The sequence below is a fragment of the Portunus trituberculatus genome, chromosome 36, assembly GCF_017591435.1.
Source record: "Portunus trituberculatus isolate SZX2019 chromosome 36, ASM1759143v1, whole genome shotgun sequence".
Taxonomy (NCBI): Eukaryota; Metazoa; Arthropoda; class Malacostraca; order Decapoda; family Portunidae; genus Portunus; species Portunus trituberculatus.
In genome coordinates this window covers 1,366,711-1,381,533 of record NC_059290.1, presented here as the reverse complement: position 1 = coordinate 1,381,533, position 14,823 = coordinate 1,366,711, and the positions used below count along the sequence as shown (strand labels likewise).

The window sequence follows — 14,823 nt, the reverse complement described above, 5'->3', positions numbered from 1 at the left end:
ACCTACATGGAATATTAAAGTCAATGATTAATAGACAATTTATGGACATACTACACACATATATTTGATATAAAAATCAACACCATGTACATTAAAATAAACCTCATCATTTAAAAAGTAAAGATTGCCACCAGTATAATCTAACCACTGCTGAGTGATAAAGAGATCAAACTGAATTAGAGGATAAAGTGTAAGTAAAGAAGAAAATATCATAAGTAAAGTAACTGCAGGCATACTCTTAATTCTCTCACCTGTCAAAATGCTTGAGCCATTCCTTGGAGGTGAGATTGAAGACCAGGTGACTCTTGCGCTGCACAGCCTTCAGCGCCTCCTCCAGCACCCGGTCCACCTGTGTCAGCTCCTCCTCCAGCAGCTCACCCTCAGCTCCACCCTCACCGGCTCCCGCCGCCCTCACCGACATCATGCCGCCTTCACCATGCCTGCACCGATGGATTGCTGCACAACACTGACATGTACACACACACACACACACACACACACACACACACACACAATGTATACGAAAGGTAGAAAACAGGTGAGATTATTGTATGAAATACAATGTCGACTCTTGGACTTTGAACATAATTCGTTCCAGAAGGCTGTTCCATGTCTAAATTGTTCCAGGTCTGAAACCACTTTCTCCATAGGAAACAATGAAAATAATTTCAATCCATTCAAAGACCACAGATATTTACCTAAGTCAATAAGAATTGAATTATGTAAAATCAATATTATTTACCTTTTGGTGGCGAGCTTCATGGTGTGTGTTATTTAATCAGGTATTAAAAATATACTGGGTGGTGGCAGCACTACCATTAGCATAGTCAGTTAGTCCTATGTGGATTCTTTGCTTCACACGTTACACCTTGTCACTACAGTAGTTAAGAAATATATATATATATATATATATATATATATATATATATATATATATATATATATATATATATATATATATATATATATATATATATATATATATCTTTTCTATGAGATCAGTTTACTTATATGAAATATTACTCAACCATCCTACTTTGACTTGAGTCAAATGAAAAAAAAACAGGTCAAATGTCCTGATCCCAGCTGGGAATAAGAGCAAGGTGACAACACAGAATCAAAACTAAATGGAACTGATATTTACCTCCTGCCAACAGCATTAGCATCACCCAGATTTAGCTGCTTTTGGGTTGTTCCAAGTCCGAATTTTGTTTCAACTCCGAGGATGAAAATTATCGAAATTTTTGTTCTAAGTCCGAATTGTTCCAAGTCCGAGATTCCACTATATATAAAGGATACTAATAATAGATGCAAAAGATCTGTGTCAACAAGGAAACTCTACATTAAGAGGCTACAGCAAAAAAATTCAACAAAAGAGGAAGTAATATATGTTTACAGAAATACAACATTGCAGATGCAGCAATATATTAGTAGAACGCATTATCAGAGTAAGTTATATGTGTAAGCAAATTCAGAGTAAAATATTAACACTTGATATTGAAAGACATAATACCATGTGCTGACCTAGTCAAGTAAGAGTACAAAGAGGTAAATATGCATACAAGAACAGTTATAATCATGTACTCAAGAAAACAGACAGACACAAAAATGGTCAGCCAGTCAAGCTGCCAGTTATTAAAGTACAAACAAACCACTTGGTGATGAACCATTCAAACTGAACAAACACAAAAGCAACAGAAACCAAATAAGATGAAAAAAATTGAAAATAACTGACACAGATGGAAAATTTTACCTAGTGAGTTGCACTTTGCTGAGGCCAATGTACTTGAGGTCCTCACAGCGACTGACAAACAGCTCTACTGGCAGGAACACTGAGGCAGAGTCTGGTAGCCACACCTCAGGGCTGTCCTCCTCTCCAAAGTGTGTGGCCAGCTGTGAGAACAGATCCAGAGGGACAAGGATTAAGAAAACACAAGAATAACGTCACAAAAGGAAAAGAAAGAAGGATAATTTGAAGGGAGGGTAAGTAAACTAGAAAAATCACTGCACTTCAAAGCAGCAAAAAGGCAAATACGAAGGATTAAATGCAGATGTAATGGTATGGTATTAAATGTAGTCACCTCAACATAACACATCCTCCACTCCTTGCAGCATTTGATGGCACTCTCCACAAGTGAGAGGGAGTCCTTGCCATTGCCACCCGAGGCCTTGGCACCGGCGCCCTTGGTGATGGGTGAGAAAAGGTCATCCAGTGGCAGGTGAACTTGGCATGCTCGGGTCACTTCCCATGACACTCGTACACACACCTCTGTCATGACTTCCCTGAAGAGAGGTTAGTGGATTAATGGGATCATGGATAATTTTCAGGTCTAATTTTACTTTGAAGGATAGTTTTGCCATTGGAGGGCCTCTATGATAAAAGGCATCTGTTATTCATTTCCAGTTGCATTAGGAGTTCAATTCCTGATTGCAGAAACAAGGTACAGCACCACAAGATGCTGGAACCGTAACAATTGTCAGGTCTTACGATAATTCTTGAGTCTTTGTATCTTGTTCCCTGCAGTAATACAATGTGTGGTATGTTGCCATGAGGTGTGTCAACATATAATGCAGTGTTTGGTGAGTAGCCATAAACTCACTGCTGGTGGTAGTAGTGGGAGTTGATCCAAATGATCCTGAGCAGCGCCAAGACGTCATACATGTGCTCTGTCAGTGCCTGCACAGAGTCAGTATACAGTTGCTCAAGTGGTCCCTCTAGGTGCACCAGCTGCCCACTTATCTCCTCCTGCTGCTGTTGCACCTCCTGGAGGCATAAGGTATGTATGATAAAGGAGAATACAGAGAGCAGGTGATGGCTGTATGTATGAGCAAAGAGATGGAAGATAAGCATGGCCTCAAACACACACACACACACACACACACACACACACACACACACACACACACACACACACACACACACACACAGAGTCATTAAACAAAAAGAGGATTGTGAAATACTACAGGAAGACTTAAACAAGATCTGGAAATGGAGCAAAAAATGGGAGATGGAATTCAATGTGGACAAAAGCCATGTCATGGAAATGAGAAAAAGTGAAAGACGACCAGTGGGAATCTATAAGATGGGAGATGGAGTAGAACTAGAAAAAGTAAAAAAGGAAAAGGACTTGGGAGTGACAATGGAAGAAAATAATCAACCGGTAAGCCATATTGATAGAATTTTCAGAGAGACGTATAATTTGCTAAGGAATATTGGAGTAGCATTTCACTATATGGACAAGGAAATGATGAAGAAATTGATAAGTACTAAAATAAGACCTAGATTGGAATATGCAGGAGTTGTGTGGACTCCCCATAAAAGAAACACATAAGAAAATTAGAGAGACTACAAAAATGGCTACAAGAATGGTTCCAGAATTTAAAGGGATGGCATATGAGGAGAGACTAAAGGCAATGGATCTACCAACCTTGGAGCAGAGAAGAGAGAGAGGGATCTGATACAAGTTTATAAATTGATTAACGGAATGGATGAAGTGGATAATGAGAAACTGATCCTGAGAGAAGAATATGATTTTAGAAGCACAAGATCGCATAGTAAGAAACTAAGGAAGGGACGATGTCTGAGAGATGTTAAAAAATTTAGTTTCCCGCAAAGATGTGTTGAGACTTGGAACAGTTTGAGTGAGGAAGTGGTGTCAGCAAAGAGTGTACATAGTTTTAAAGAAAAATTGGATAAGTGTAGATATGGAGACAGGACCACACGAGCATAAAGCCCAGGCCCTGTAAAACTACAACTAGGTAAATACACACACACACACACGCGCACACGCACACATACATATGTACCAGAGACCTTGAGGGTATCAATAGCATGAGCGATGAGGAGAGTGGTTGGTGAGCTCTGTGTGTGCAAGTAATCCATTGCCTTGACCACCTCTGGAGCCTCTAATGCTGTCAGAAGCTGATGAACCATGGCTTCTGTAAAAAAAATAATTAATTAATTCTATGATAGCACGCACACACACACACACACACACACACACACACACACACACACACGCCCAGTAGCTCAGTGGTTAGAGCGCTGGCTTCACAAGCCAGAGGACCGGGGTTCGATTCCCCGGCCGGGTGGAGATATTTGTGTGTGTCTCCTTTCACGTGTAGCCCCTGTTCACCTAGCAGTGAGTAGGTACGGGATGTAAATCGAGGAGTTGTGACCTTGTTGTCCCGGTGTGTGGTGTGTGCCTGGTCTCAGGCCTATCCGAAGATTGGAAATAATGAGCTCTGAGCTCGTTCCGTAGGATAACGTCTGGCTGTCTCGTCAGAGACTGCAGCAGATCAAACAAACAGTGAAACACACAAACACACACACACACACACACACAAACACACCTGCACACATTGGCAATATCACTTACTCTTCCAGGAAAGCTGCCTGATCTCATGCAGGAGGCCCAGTTCCAAGGGGGAGGAAGCATCGCCGTGATCAAAACAGAAGGCATGTATCTGCTCCACCCAATGCAGCACCAACTCTGGGACAGTAGAAAGCATTTAGATAAATGTAATAAACAAATAAGGTATCACTTGGAGAGATATCTCTAATGAACACACATTACAGTAAAAGAGAAAGTGAATTTAAAATCAGTTGTTAATTTTTCCAAGTAATCTTGAGAGTTATAGTCTAAATTAGTGTTGAGTTTTTCCACAGCTGTAGTGCCTGCCACCAACCCTCAGTCCTGGCAAGGAGTCCAGTGTCCAGTGGTAAGCGGCGGCGCTGCTCAGGGTCGTCCGGCAGAGCCAACACTTCAGGAGGCAGGTAAAGCATTGGTTTGTCTGTGGCAGCCCCAACATGCTGCACCATCTGTCCCCCCACCAGATTGATGAGGCAAGGCAGTCCGGCCAGCTCAGAGTAATGACCAAACATGGGTGGTGTAGCAGGCACAGCCAGCAGCACTGCTTGGTACACCTCCAGCAGGAAGTAATTCATCTCATGCGGGTCGTCAGTATCCACAGTACCATAGCTGATGGGGAGAGACAGGAGAAAAAAATGCTACACTGTACTGTGATTCCCTGCCATACTGAGCCAAAACCTGGTGATATCATGCACCAACATGACAGTGAGACACAAGGCTGACTCACCACACACATCTCTTGAAGTTGGAAGCAGTGATATGCTTCTCTTTGTCCAGTTTAAGAAAGTACCACACCACTCCCACAGGACTTGTGGGCAAGTTGAGGCTCACTGCCAGACGGGCCTTCCCTCCAATCCTGCCGCCAACCAAAGAGACCAACACCTTGGTACAGTGCTTTTGCCTTTCAATACAAGAAAAGGTATAAAAAATGTAAAGCATATATCAACCAGCAGTATGACTGAGAACATACTCATTATGATAAGGATCACACACACACACACACACACACACACACACACACACACACACACACACACACCTGACCAAGTAACAGCAAAGGATGATCTCTGCAGCCTCCCTGAGGAAGCTGGTGGCCAGAGTCTTGTGGTGAGGCGTCCACTTGAGATCAGACTTCTCTGGAAGCTGTGTGAGTGTCTCCAGCAGTGCCAACTGTGAATCATGTCAAGTCAACCACTCACTATGCTCCCAATGATGGCTAAGGCTGAGCTCATTCTGTCACTTTTATATGTTTAACTCTTGGTACTTATCTGGCATTAATTAATTTCCAGAGACTTATTTCCGGACAAAATATGATCCCTTTAGAAATTACATAGTACACAAGGGAGGAATTAGTAGTGAAGTCATTGAACAGAATGAATGCAAACCAAAAGTTGCCATCAAATGAAGACAATGATCTTTCAATATTGTGTCATTTATCAAGAAGGTCGTGCATGCAACTGTAATCTGTAAAAAGTAGATGCATGAAATGGTCTGTAAAGGACAGTTGGAGGAAGGCCCTGACAAAGCCAGCCGCACTCACTGCTTCCATCAACTGCTCCTCTTCGAGAGCTTTCCGCTGCGCCTCCAGGTACGCCTCCTCGTCAAACTCCTCTTCTTCCTCTTCCTCCTCCTCATCTTCCTCACTGTGGATAAGTAAAGCTGATGAAATATACAAAGTATCTACGAGTAATCAATTAAACAAAAGAACATTTGGAACTATGTGTGTGTTTCACTGTTTGATCTGCTGCAGTCTCTGACGAGACAGCCAGACGTTACCCTACGGAGCGAGCTCAGAGCTCATTATTTCCGATCTTTGGATAGGCATGAGACCAGGCACTCACCACACACCGGGACAACAAGGTCACAACTCCTCGATCTACATCCCGTACCTACTCACTGCTAGGTGAACAGGGGCTACACGTGAAAGGAGACACACCCAAATATCTCCATCCGGCCGAGGAATCGAACCCCGGTCCTCTGGCTTGTGAAGCTTGTGTGTGTGTGTGTGTTTGATAATTTTGCTTACATTATACTCTTTTGATACTATATTTGAAAATTCAGTCATATCAAGAACAACATACACTGTATTTGACAAAGTGCGAAGGTCAAGGAAAACTGATACTTTCCTTCGGTGGGTTGCTTTCCTGTCAGGACACTGCAGGGGCCCTTAACACGGAAACCCTTGAAGGATTTTGCTACATTACTACTTTAATCTACGTAGATCCTCACACAATCACTGCACTATACTAGCATGTTGTCAAAGAATGCAATGCATTCTCTTAAATATTCCGATCTGGTGCATTTATTTATTTATCTTTCTATTTATTTATTTATTTATTTATTCTATAGTTTTCCTAGGTTATTTTTTTTTCACTGTAACGAAACAAAATGTTCACAAGCATCTACTAGAAAAAAGGGATGAAATGAATAAGTTTTTAATGGCAAGCCAGTACATTTCTAAGTGGCCGTAGAGTGGAGTGCGAGTCAGGAATGATGTGTCAAATAGTAGTGAGCGGGTAACATGAACCATGGTAAACATTTCCCATCTGACAAACACAAAGGTAACATTAACCTGCTCCTGGCAAACGAAGCAGAGTTTTTGAGTTTTGAGGCTCCGAGATGAGGAAGCAACGCACTCACGCGAAGAATGATTTTCGAAAACTTATACGCTGCGCTAAAACAGCTTTCAAAATACTCGTTGAAGCTATACAGGTTTTCAAGAGTGCTTTTATGTCTCTGGTAACTGACTAACAAGATTTCTACATTATTAAGAGGGAAAAAAAGCAATGTTGACAACGCGGCTAATCATGTTTGTGGCCTTTGAGAGAAGTGGTGATAACTCTCTCAGCCTCCTTGAACCTTGTCTGCGGCGCTTCACTTTTTTTTCCAAATTTTCCAAGGCTTTTATGGCTTTAATGTCTTCGTGAATTCGTTAGTAGCTACCAAGAAGACAAGACCTGCAGGCGAGCCACAGGTTGCATTTACTAGCACACTGTCTTCTTCCATCCTCCCTCCGCCCCCAAGCCACAACAAAATATACTTATTTATCTTTTTAAGAAAGAACATTTTTTAGTTGTGGATCAGTATTACCATCCTCACCTAACTACTATTATTACTTCTACTATTACTACTACTACTACTACAAGGGTCAAGAAGGATGCGCCATGGCCTTGGTCTTTACACCCACCTGGCCAAATCAGCGTATTCCGGGGGCTCCTCCTCGGGCATATCCATCCTGGCGGGGCGTGGAGGGGCGGGCCTCTGGTGCTGCCGCGCTGCTTAGTGGTGGTTTAGCTGGTGTGGTGTTTCCCGCGATAATCCTTGACTATGCAGAGTGAGATGAGGGTGTTTTCAAGGTGTGCAAGCGTGTGTCATCTGGCGACCTGCCTCGTAAAGGTCACGCCACTCTGCCCTTAGGTGACACGCAATGACACGCGTGTGACGTGCCGCTGCCATCTTCAGCAGCAGCACAGCGTCCAACGGCGGTGTGTGGAGCAGCACATCACAGCCAACCTGATGCACATGGCGTGTTTCCTTACCTCCGCCGCGCCAGTGGTGGTTACCATGGCGACGCGTCCTTAGCGACCACAAGCCCCACCCCTACAAGGATGTGACCCCCCACCCCTTTCTCCCCGGACCAAGCTCACCTTCACCTTATCATCTCACAGAAGATAATGCTCTTCACATCAATACATAGGTGTGTGTGTGTGTGTGTGTGTGTGTGTGTGTGTGTGTGTGTGTGTGTGTGTGTGTGTGTGTGTGTGTGTGTGTGTGTGTGCTGACATGTCTTATTATCTCATGAAGCATCTATTTAAAGGATTACAAAACAAGAAATCACGTTCTTATCACTTTTGTTTATAGTTCCAATGAGTTCAATATATATATATATATATATATATATATATATATATATATATATATATATATATATATATGATTTTTTATTATACTTTTTTTTTTTTTTTTGAACAGCAGCAGGATACAGTGTCACCTAGACACCACGAAGAGAATGTCTCCCATGAAGGCGTAGCTGCCTCGTACTGGTGCTGAGTCCATGCGGGGTGCGTCAGGGATCGGCGGGAACAGATGACCTCCACACACACAGCAGAGGCGGCAGGAACAATACTAATTATTCATCAGCCCCTCTCACTGAAATCTGTAAGGCAGGAAAGGTCACTACTTCCACTCTTCCGGAAGGGCGTAATTGGCCTCGGGGGCATGTCGCTGGGCACACACGCAGGCTGCAGTCACCTGCAGAATGCGGGGCTGGTAGCGGCTGCTGTCCGTGGCCTCGGTGCTCCATACTATTACTTGATGCTTCACGGAAATACACTTGAAATCGCCATGCAGGGAGCAGCGATGGTCGTCACACAGGCATCTCACCTCCAGAATGGCGGGGGGTAGGGTGCCATGTAAAAACTCACGCCGCACCAAGTGCCAGGGACACTCCCCTGCCATGACAGCGTTCACTAGCCAGGGCGGCCGAAATCCGGAGAGGTCTTGTAGGTGCACATTATGCACGTGCATCTCCAAACCCTGGCAAGCGTCATGGCGTGCCAGAGTGAGGAGGAAGCTGGGCACGGACGTGTACTGGCTGAAGATGTCCTCCAGCAAGGGGTGCGAGGGGCAAAGATTCTCAGGCTGCAACCAATCAGGCGGCGGCGACTCCATGCTGGAGTTGTCCCCAGGGTTGCTGTCACCCAGATGGTTCAGGAAGTCCTCGTCTGGGAATGCAGATGAGTCTGGATCTGACAACACTGATAACGCCAGAAGGAGGAGGACGAGGGCATTGCTAGACCATAACTCAGCTACCAGAGGAACCCTCATGTCCAGACCGGCTGACGCAGCTTCTTGTCAGTACGGTAGCACTGCGCAGGCTGGCAATGGAGTGCGTCTTCCTCACAGCCATACCAATATATATCCTGGTTCTTCTTCCGCCCTGAGTGGGAGGCTGTTGTATCTGATAGAGGCAAATTACTGAGCATGTCTCCGCCTCTGACTGACGATGAGGAGGCATCAGAGTGAGTCCAGACAATGGTGGCCTCCACACATTCCAGCCTCGTCTGCTGACATGATGCGCTCCAGACTAATATCGTGGTATTAGAGATCACAGGTGCCACCAAGCTCCAACTAACATGAATCCAGGAATGTTGTCGACAAAAGTTGATTCTTTCAAGCCAATTTCTCTGGCTTGTAGAGATGTACGAGTAGAACAAATATATCTTTCATCATTAAATACTCTGCCTACTACTACCCCTTTATCACTCACCATCACTATCATAGTGACCTTGATCTGGCTCTAGCTGTCTTCGATTTCCATCTCATCAGGTACAAATCAGTACCTACAAGTTGTCCGACAATAAAAGCTTCGTTACGCTGCACGTACAATGATGACAACCACCACAGCGACAATCACACAAGTCATTACTTAATGAGGCAAAGCGAGGCTGTTAAGTTCAGCCCACGGAAATCACTCTTGAACTATTCATTTTGCAGTGCTCCTTATCTTATCATGATTCATGATTAGACGTCTTGTGTGTGTGTGTGTGTGTGTGTGTGTGTGTGTGTGTGTGTGTGTGTGTGTGTGTGTGTGTGTGTGTGTGTGTGTGTGTGTGTGTGTGTGTGTGTGTAATTCACCTCGGTTTCCTGCTGGTCACCCAGCCAGTCTTCCCCATTACGAAGCGAGCTCAGAGCTCATAGACCGATCTTCGGGTAGGACTGAGACCACAACACACTCCACACACCGGGAAAGCGAGGCCACAACACCTCGAGTTACATCCCGTACCTATTTACTGCTAGGTGAACAGGGACCACACATTAAGAGGCTTGCCCATTTGCCTCGCCGCTTACCGGGACACGAACCCGGTCCTCTCGATTGTGAGTCGAGCGTGCTAACCACTACACTACGCGGTGTGTGTGTGTGTGTGTGTGTGTGTGTGTGTGTGTGTGTGTGTGTGTGTGTGTGTGTATAGCGAGGTGAAGGAAGATGCAGGCATTTATCACAGAAAAGAACACCCCTTAAACCTCCTGGTTCTTCTGGTGAGATATTTTCACAACAAACCATATGAACAAGATATCTGACTTCATAACAGATAGGTTTAGGGAGGACGGACGGGGACGTTCCCTCACCAGACACTCCTAATTGTAATTGTCTATCGCCATCAATAAAGCACCAACAAATGTAAAGAGTACAGTGCCATTTTAATGCCTAATAGTCCTCAATGAGTATCTTCTTTTCAGAGTTGCTCTCCTTGAAATCTCCTTTTTGTGACTTTGTGTTTTGTTTCTTGTCAAAAGTGTTCGTTTTTTTGGTGTCGGGAGAGGGGATGTTCGCGTCCTGGCCTTGTCCTTTCCCTCCTGCGTCCGCGTGCACGCCGGGCGTCGTCAGTTTTATCACCACCTCGTAGAACATGGCGTGGCTCATCTGCTGTCTGAGGCGGTACAGCATGAATACGTCGCCGATCTTACTGACCTTCAACACATTCCTGGAGCAGCTGGGTGACCTTAGTGGAGATGTGTCTGGGCTTGGAGAAACGCAGCAGCAGGAGACGCACGCATGGCAGCAACAAGGATAACAGGAAGATGATGTAGCAGGAGGTAATGAGTATGAGGAGAATCAGCCACAGCCACAGTCCCAAGAAAACCTTCTCGTAAAGCTCCATGACGGTGAGATGGCAGCCAAACTTTTCCGTGCGGCGGCTCACCAGCTGGTTGTCAGGGCTGAGCTCGCACCACACGAACGGCGGGAACGTTTGGGACATGTAGTCGGTAAACTTTTGAGGGTCACGGGCGAATGGGTGCGACATATATCCGTACCAAATGAATCTTCCCTGCAGCACGAAGTCAAGGAAGACCATGGCCATGATGTCAATGAATAGCGCCATCACATTCACTACGAGGTATTTCCAGTAGAGGCCGTTGTGAGTCCGGATATTATAGCACATGTAACGATGCGCCTTCTCCACGATCTCGGCCTCTTTCTCGTCATAGGTCTCCGCGCCTTTGTACAAGTCCTCCAGCACCTTCTTACACTTCATGTTCTCAAAGCTCTTGGAGACCTTCCGCGGGAGGTAGAAAATGATCGTCAGCACCAGGAAGGACCAGTGGACCCAGCGGTAGAAGAGAATGTACCGCCGCCCTCCCTCCTCCGCGAGATATGGGTACGAGAGACACACGTTCACGTATTCCTCCTTCACCGGCGTCTCTGCGTTGAAGTGTGACACGCACGTAATGGTGTGTTTGTGGTACCTGGCGAGAGTAAGGAGGTCAGTGGGCAGGAAGTCAATTCACATCAGCAGAGAGAGAGAGAGAGAGAGAGAGAGAGATTTTTCACCGGTCGCCTGCTGGTCACCCAGCCAGTCTTCCCCATTACGGAACGAGCTCAGAGCTCATAGTGACCAATCTTCGGTTAGGACTGAGACCACCACACACATTTCAGCAAACACCGAGACGGCGGGGCCACAACCCCCCGAGTTATATTCCGTACCTATTTACTGCTAGGTGAATAGGGGCTACACTTTAAGAGACTCGCCCATATGCCTTGCCGCTCGCGGGATTCGAACCCGTACTTTCTCGGTTGTGAGCCGAGCGTGCTAACCACTACACTACGAGAGAGAGAGAGAGAGAGAGAGAGAGACCCACCAGGAGTGCCAGATGGCCAGGAAGCCTGCCAGCAGGGCCCAGAAGGTCCAGCGGTAGTGCATGCGCAGCACGAGGCCGTCACAGGGGGCGACACTGGCCTTGGTGGCGTGTGACTTCACTACGCCCAGCACCGACTCTATCATGCGGCGGACGTCTAGCAGGTTCTCTTTTCCTCCTCCCTGTTTCTTTTTACCATCATCCTATGCAGGACAAAAAGAAAGAGGAGAATGAGGAAAAGGGTGCAGAGGAGGTAGGGGGGAGTTAAGATTCAATTAATGAGAACGGTGGTAATGACTTCTGGCAGATTACTTGGACTTGTGAATGATTTTATTTTACCGCCACCACCACTACGTCCACTACCTTGACCATCTTCAACTTCTGTGATTCTTTTCCTTAACCTCTCTAGGGCTGTCTGTCTCTTCCTCGCTCCCCCCCCACCCGAAGCTTATCTTAACTCTCTCACCATTTAATTCTTCTCATTCTGCGTCTCTCTCTCTCTCTCTCTCTCTCTCTCTCTTAGCTATCGATAAAGACATGATATTAGTAACGTTGCTTTCCGCACATCCGTACACTGTCATTCTTTCTGTTCTTAGATGTCACCCTCTTAGCGCTAAGACATGGTTCAGAATTCGTGACAGTCCTGTGTGTTCACTGTTTGATCTGCTGCAGTCTCTGACGAGACAGCCAGACGTTACCCTACGGAACGAGCTCAGAGCTGATTGTTTCCGATCTTCGGATAGGCCTGAGACCAGGCACACACCACACACCGGGACAACAAGGTCACAACTCCTCGATTTACATCCCGTACCTACTCACTGCTAGGTGAACAGGGGCTACACGTGAAAGGAGACACACCCAAATATCTCCACCCGGCCGGGGAATCGAACCCCGGTCATCTGGCTTGTGAAGCCAGCGCTCTAACCACTGAGCTACCGGGCCGTGTGTGTGTGTTTCACTGTTTGATCTGCTGCAGTCTCTGACGAGACAGCCAGACGTTACCCTACGGAACGAGCTCAGAGCTCATTATTTCCGATCTTCGGATAGGCCTGAGACCAGGCACACATCACACACCGGGACAACAAGGTCACAACTCCTCGATTTACATCCCGTACCTACTCACTGCTAGGTGAACAGGGGCTACACGTGAAAGGAGACACACCCAAATATCTCCACCCGGCCAGGGAATGGAACCCTGGTCCTCTGGCTTGTGAAGCCAGCGCTCTAACCACTGAGCTACCGGGGCGTGTGTGTGTGTGTGTGTGTGTGTGTGTGTGTGTGTGTAATTCACCTCGGTCGACTGCTGGTCACCCAGCCAGTCTTCCCCATTACGGAGCGAGCTCAGAGCTCATAGACCGATCTTCGGGTAGGACTGAGACCACATCACAAAACACACACCGGGAAAGCGAGGCCACAACCCCTCGAGTTACATCCCGTACCTATTTACTGCTATTATAGGCGAACAGGGGCTTGCCCATTTGCCTCGCCGCTTCCCGGGACTCGAACCCGGCCCTCTCAATTGAGTCGAGCGTGCTAACCACTACACTACGCGTGTGTGTGTGTGTGTGTGTGTGTGTGTGTGTGTGTTTCTGCTTCCTCCTCCTCCTCTTCCTTCATTACCCAAACCACTGTCACCACTCGTACGATAATTTAGTGACATGCAGCGCTCACCTGCACTACATTTCACATCTTTTCTCGATACTGCACGTCCTCCGCTCTGGAATGTATCAACTATCTTGTCTTATAACTGTCAGTGTACAGGACTAGACGGTTTCAGACTGAGAGAAAATGCAACACCCGGTGGAAATGAGAGCAGCGTATCACCAAACTACTGACCACGAGTGCCAATGAAAGATATCTGTATTGCAATTCGCTTCCAATCAGCACACCAAAGAAACACCAGGAATGCAGGAAACAGGTAACTGTCGCCGGTATTCAGGTATTCAGCCTCTTTACTAGCCAATCAGGTGAGCGAGTATCCAGGTGTCATTTGTGGTTTTCTGCGCATCATCACAATAATAATAGGATGGAAGAAAAAGCAAGTTCTTATAGCAAAAATTCTGTGGCTTTGTTCATGATTGTATTTTAACACGATCTCAGATTTTGTTGACCCACAAGACAATGACACACACGCTAATTCTCGCCGCCCCAGATCGTGTTTGGAATTTCACGGACAGTATAGGAATTTGATGATTGGTTACCTTGTTCTCTCCCATTTTTAGGGGTATTTAGTAAGGTGTTAAGGTTCCCTCCTGACCAGATGTGTTGCCTTGACTACAGCCCAACCAGTACTGCGTGCCCACTGTCTACCCTCACGACGACTCTCTGTGTGTGTGTGTGGGGGCGGGGTGTGTAGAGATGTGGAGAAGTGGAAAATGCAAGATAAAGATAAAAGACGTACTTATGTGAGGTTCATGTAGAGTAGTACTGTCCACGTACACGACACGTACGAGACAGATACGAGTATTACACCACACTGCAGTACATATTTTCTAACCAGTCTTCTGCAAACAATGTGAGATTTGATATTGTTTGCACATAAGTAAGTTCGCTCCGTACAAAGTCTCTTGTTTTTTTTTTTTAAGTGTGTTTTTTTAAATGCTATTGTGGTTTGTGTGTTTTATATGTCGGAGAGTTTCTTTTTCTTTTTATTTGTATTAGGATTTTTTTGTGTTTTAGGTGTTTCAAGTATAATTCTTAGTTTTGAGTTTTATTATGTGTCAAGTGTTTTAGTTGTCGTTGTGCAATGTGTTTCGTGTGTTTCGTGTCTTACTTGTTTTGTGTTTGACTTGTTTCGTGTTTGACGTGTTTC

The 14,823-nt window shown here is 45.7% G+C and overlaps 3 protein-coding genes across 5 annotated transcripts in view; all 3 read right to left on the bottom strand.

The window, feature by feature from the left end:
- The window catches only part of LOC123513520 (dynein axonemal heavy chain 2-like), a 37,134-nt gene extending 29,186 nt beyond the window's left edge, over positions 1–7,948 (bottom strand). For 2 of the 3 annotated variants that reach the window (XM_045270732.1, XM_045270734.1), the window contains exons 1-11: positions 7,561–7,948; positions 5,914–6,016; positions 5,413–5,543; positions 5,101–5,229; positions 4,690–4,982; positions 4,380–4,493; positions 3,815–3,939; positions 2,601–2,764; positions 2,082–2,283; positions 1,754–1,893; positions 252–440 (exon numbers count right to left, since the gene is read on the bottom strand). In XM_045270732.1, coding sequence (XP_045126667.1) covers positions 252–440; positions 1,754–1,893; positions 2,082–2,283; positions 2,601–2,764; positions 3,815–3,939; positions 4,380–4,493; positions 4,690–4,982; positions 5,101–5,229; positions 5,413–5,543; positions 5,914–6,016; positions 7,561–7,607 — 1,637 coding nt within the window. In that variant the 5' untranslated portion in view covers positions 7,608–7,948. Of the gene's footprint in view, positions 1–251; positions 441–1,753; positions 1,894–2,081; positions 2,284–2,600; positions 2,765–3,814; positions 3,940–4,379; positions 4,494–4,689; positions 4,983–5,100; positions 5,230–5,412; positions 5,544–5,913; positions 6,017–7,560 lie in introns of those variants that run through there. The other variant, XM_045270735.1, reaches the window with a different exon arrangement.
- Positions 7,949–8,334: 386 nt separating this feature from the next.
- Positions 8,335–10,012, bottom strand: LOC123513524. Its single transcript, XM_045270740.1, has one exon. The coding sequence runs from the start codon at positions 9,198–9,200 to the stop codon at positions 8,550–8,552; it is 651 nt and encodes a 216-aa protein (XP_045126675.1). The 5' UTR covers positions 9,201–10,012; the 3' UTR covers positions 8,335–8,549.
- Positions 10,013–10,289: 277 nt separating this feature from the next.
- LOC123513522 (innexin shaking-B-like) lies at positions 10,290–14,763 on the bottom strand. The gene is given in 4 exon segments (XM_045270738.1): positions 10,290–10,863; positions 10,865–11,621; positions 12,015–12,214; positions 14,213–14,763. Coding segments are annotated over 4 exon segments (1,254 nt in total). The 5' UTR covers positions 14,228–14,763; the 3' UTR covers positions 10,290–10,581.
- Between the last annotated feature and the right edge of the window lie 60 nt (positions 14,764–14,823).

Coding starts and splice junctions, on each gene's coding strand:
- LOC123513524 (XM_045270740.1), bottom strand. CDS start 9,200: ATGAGGGTTCCTCTGGTAGCTGAGTTATGGTCTAGCAATGCCCTCGTC.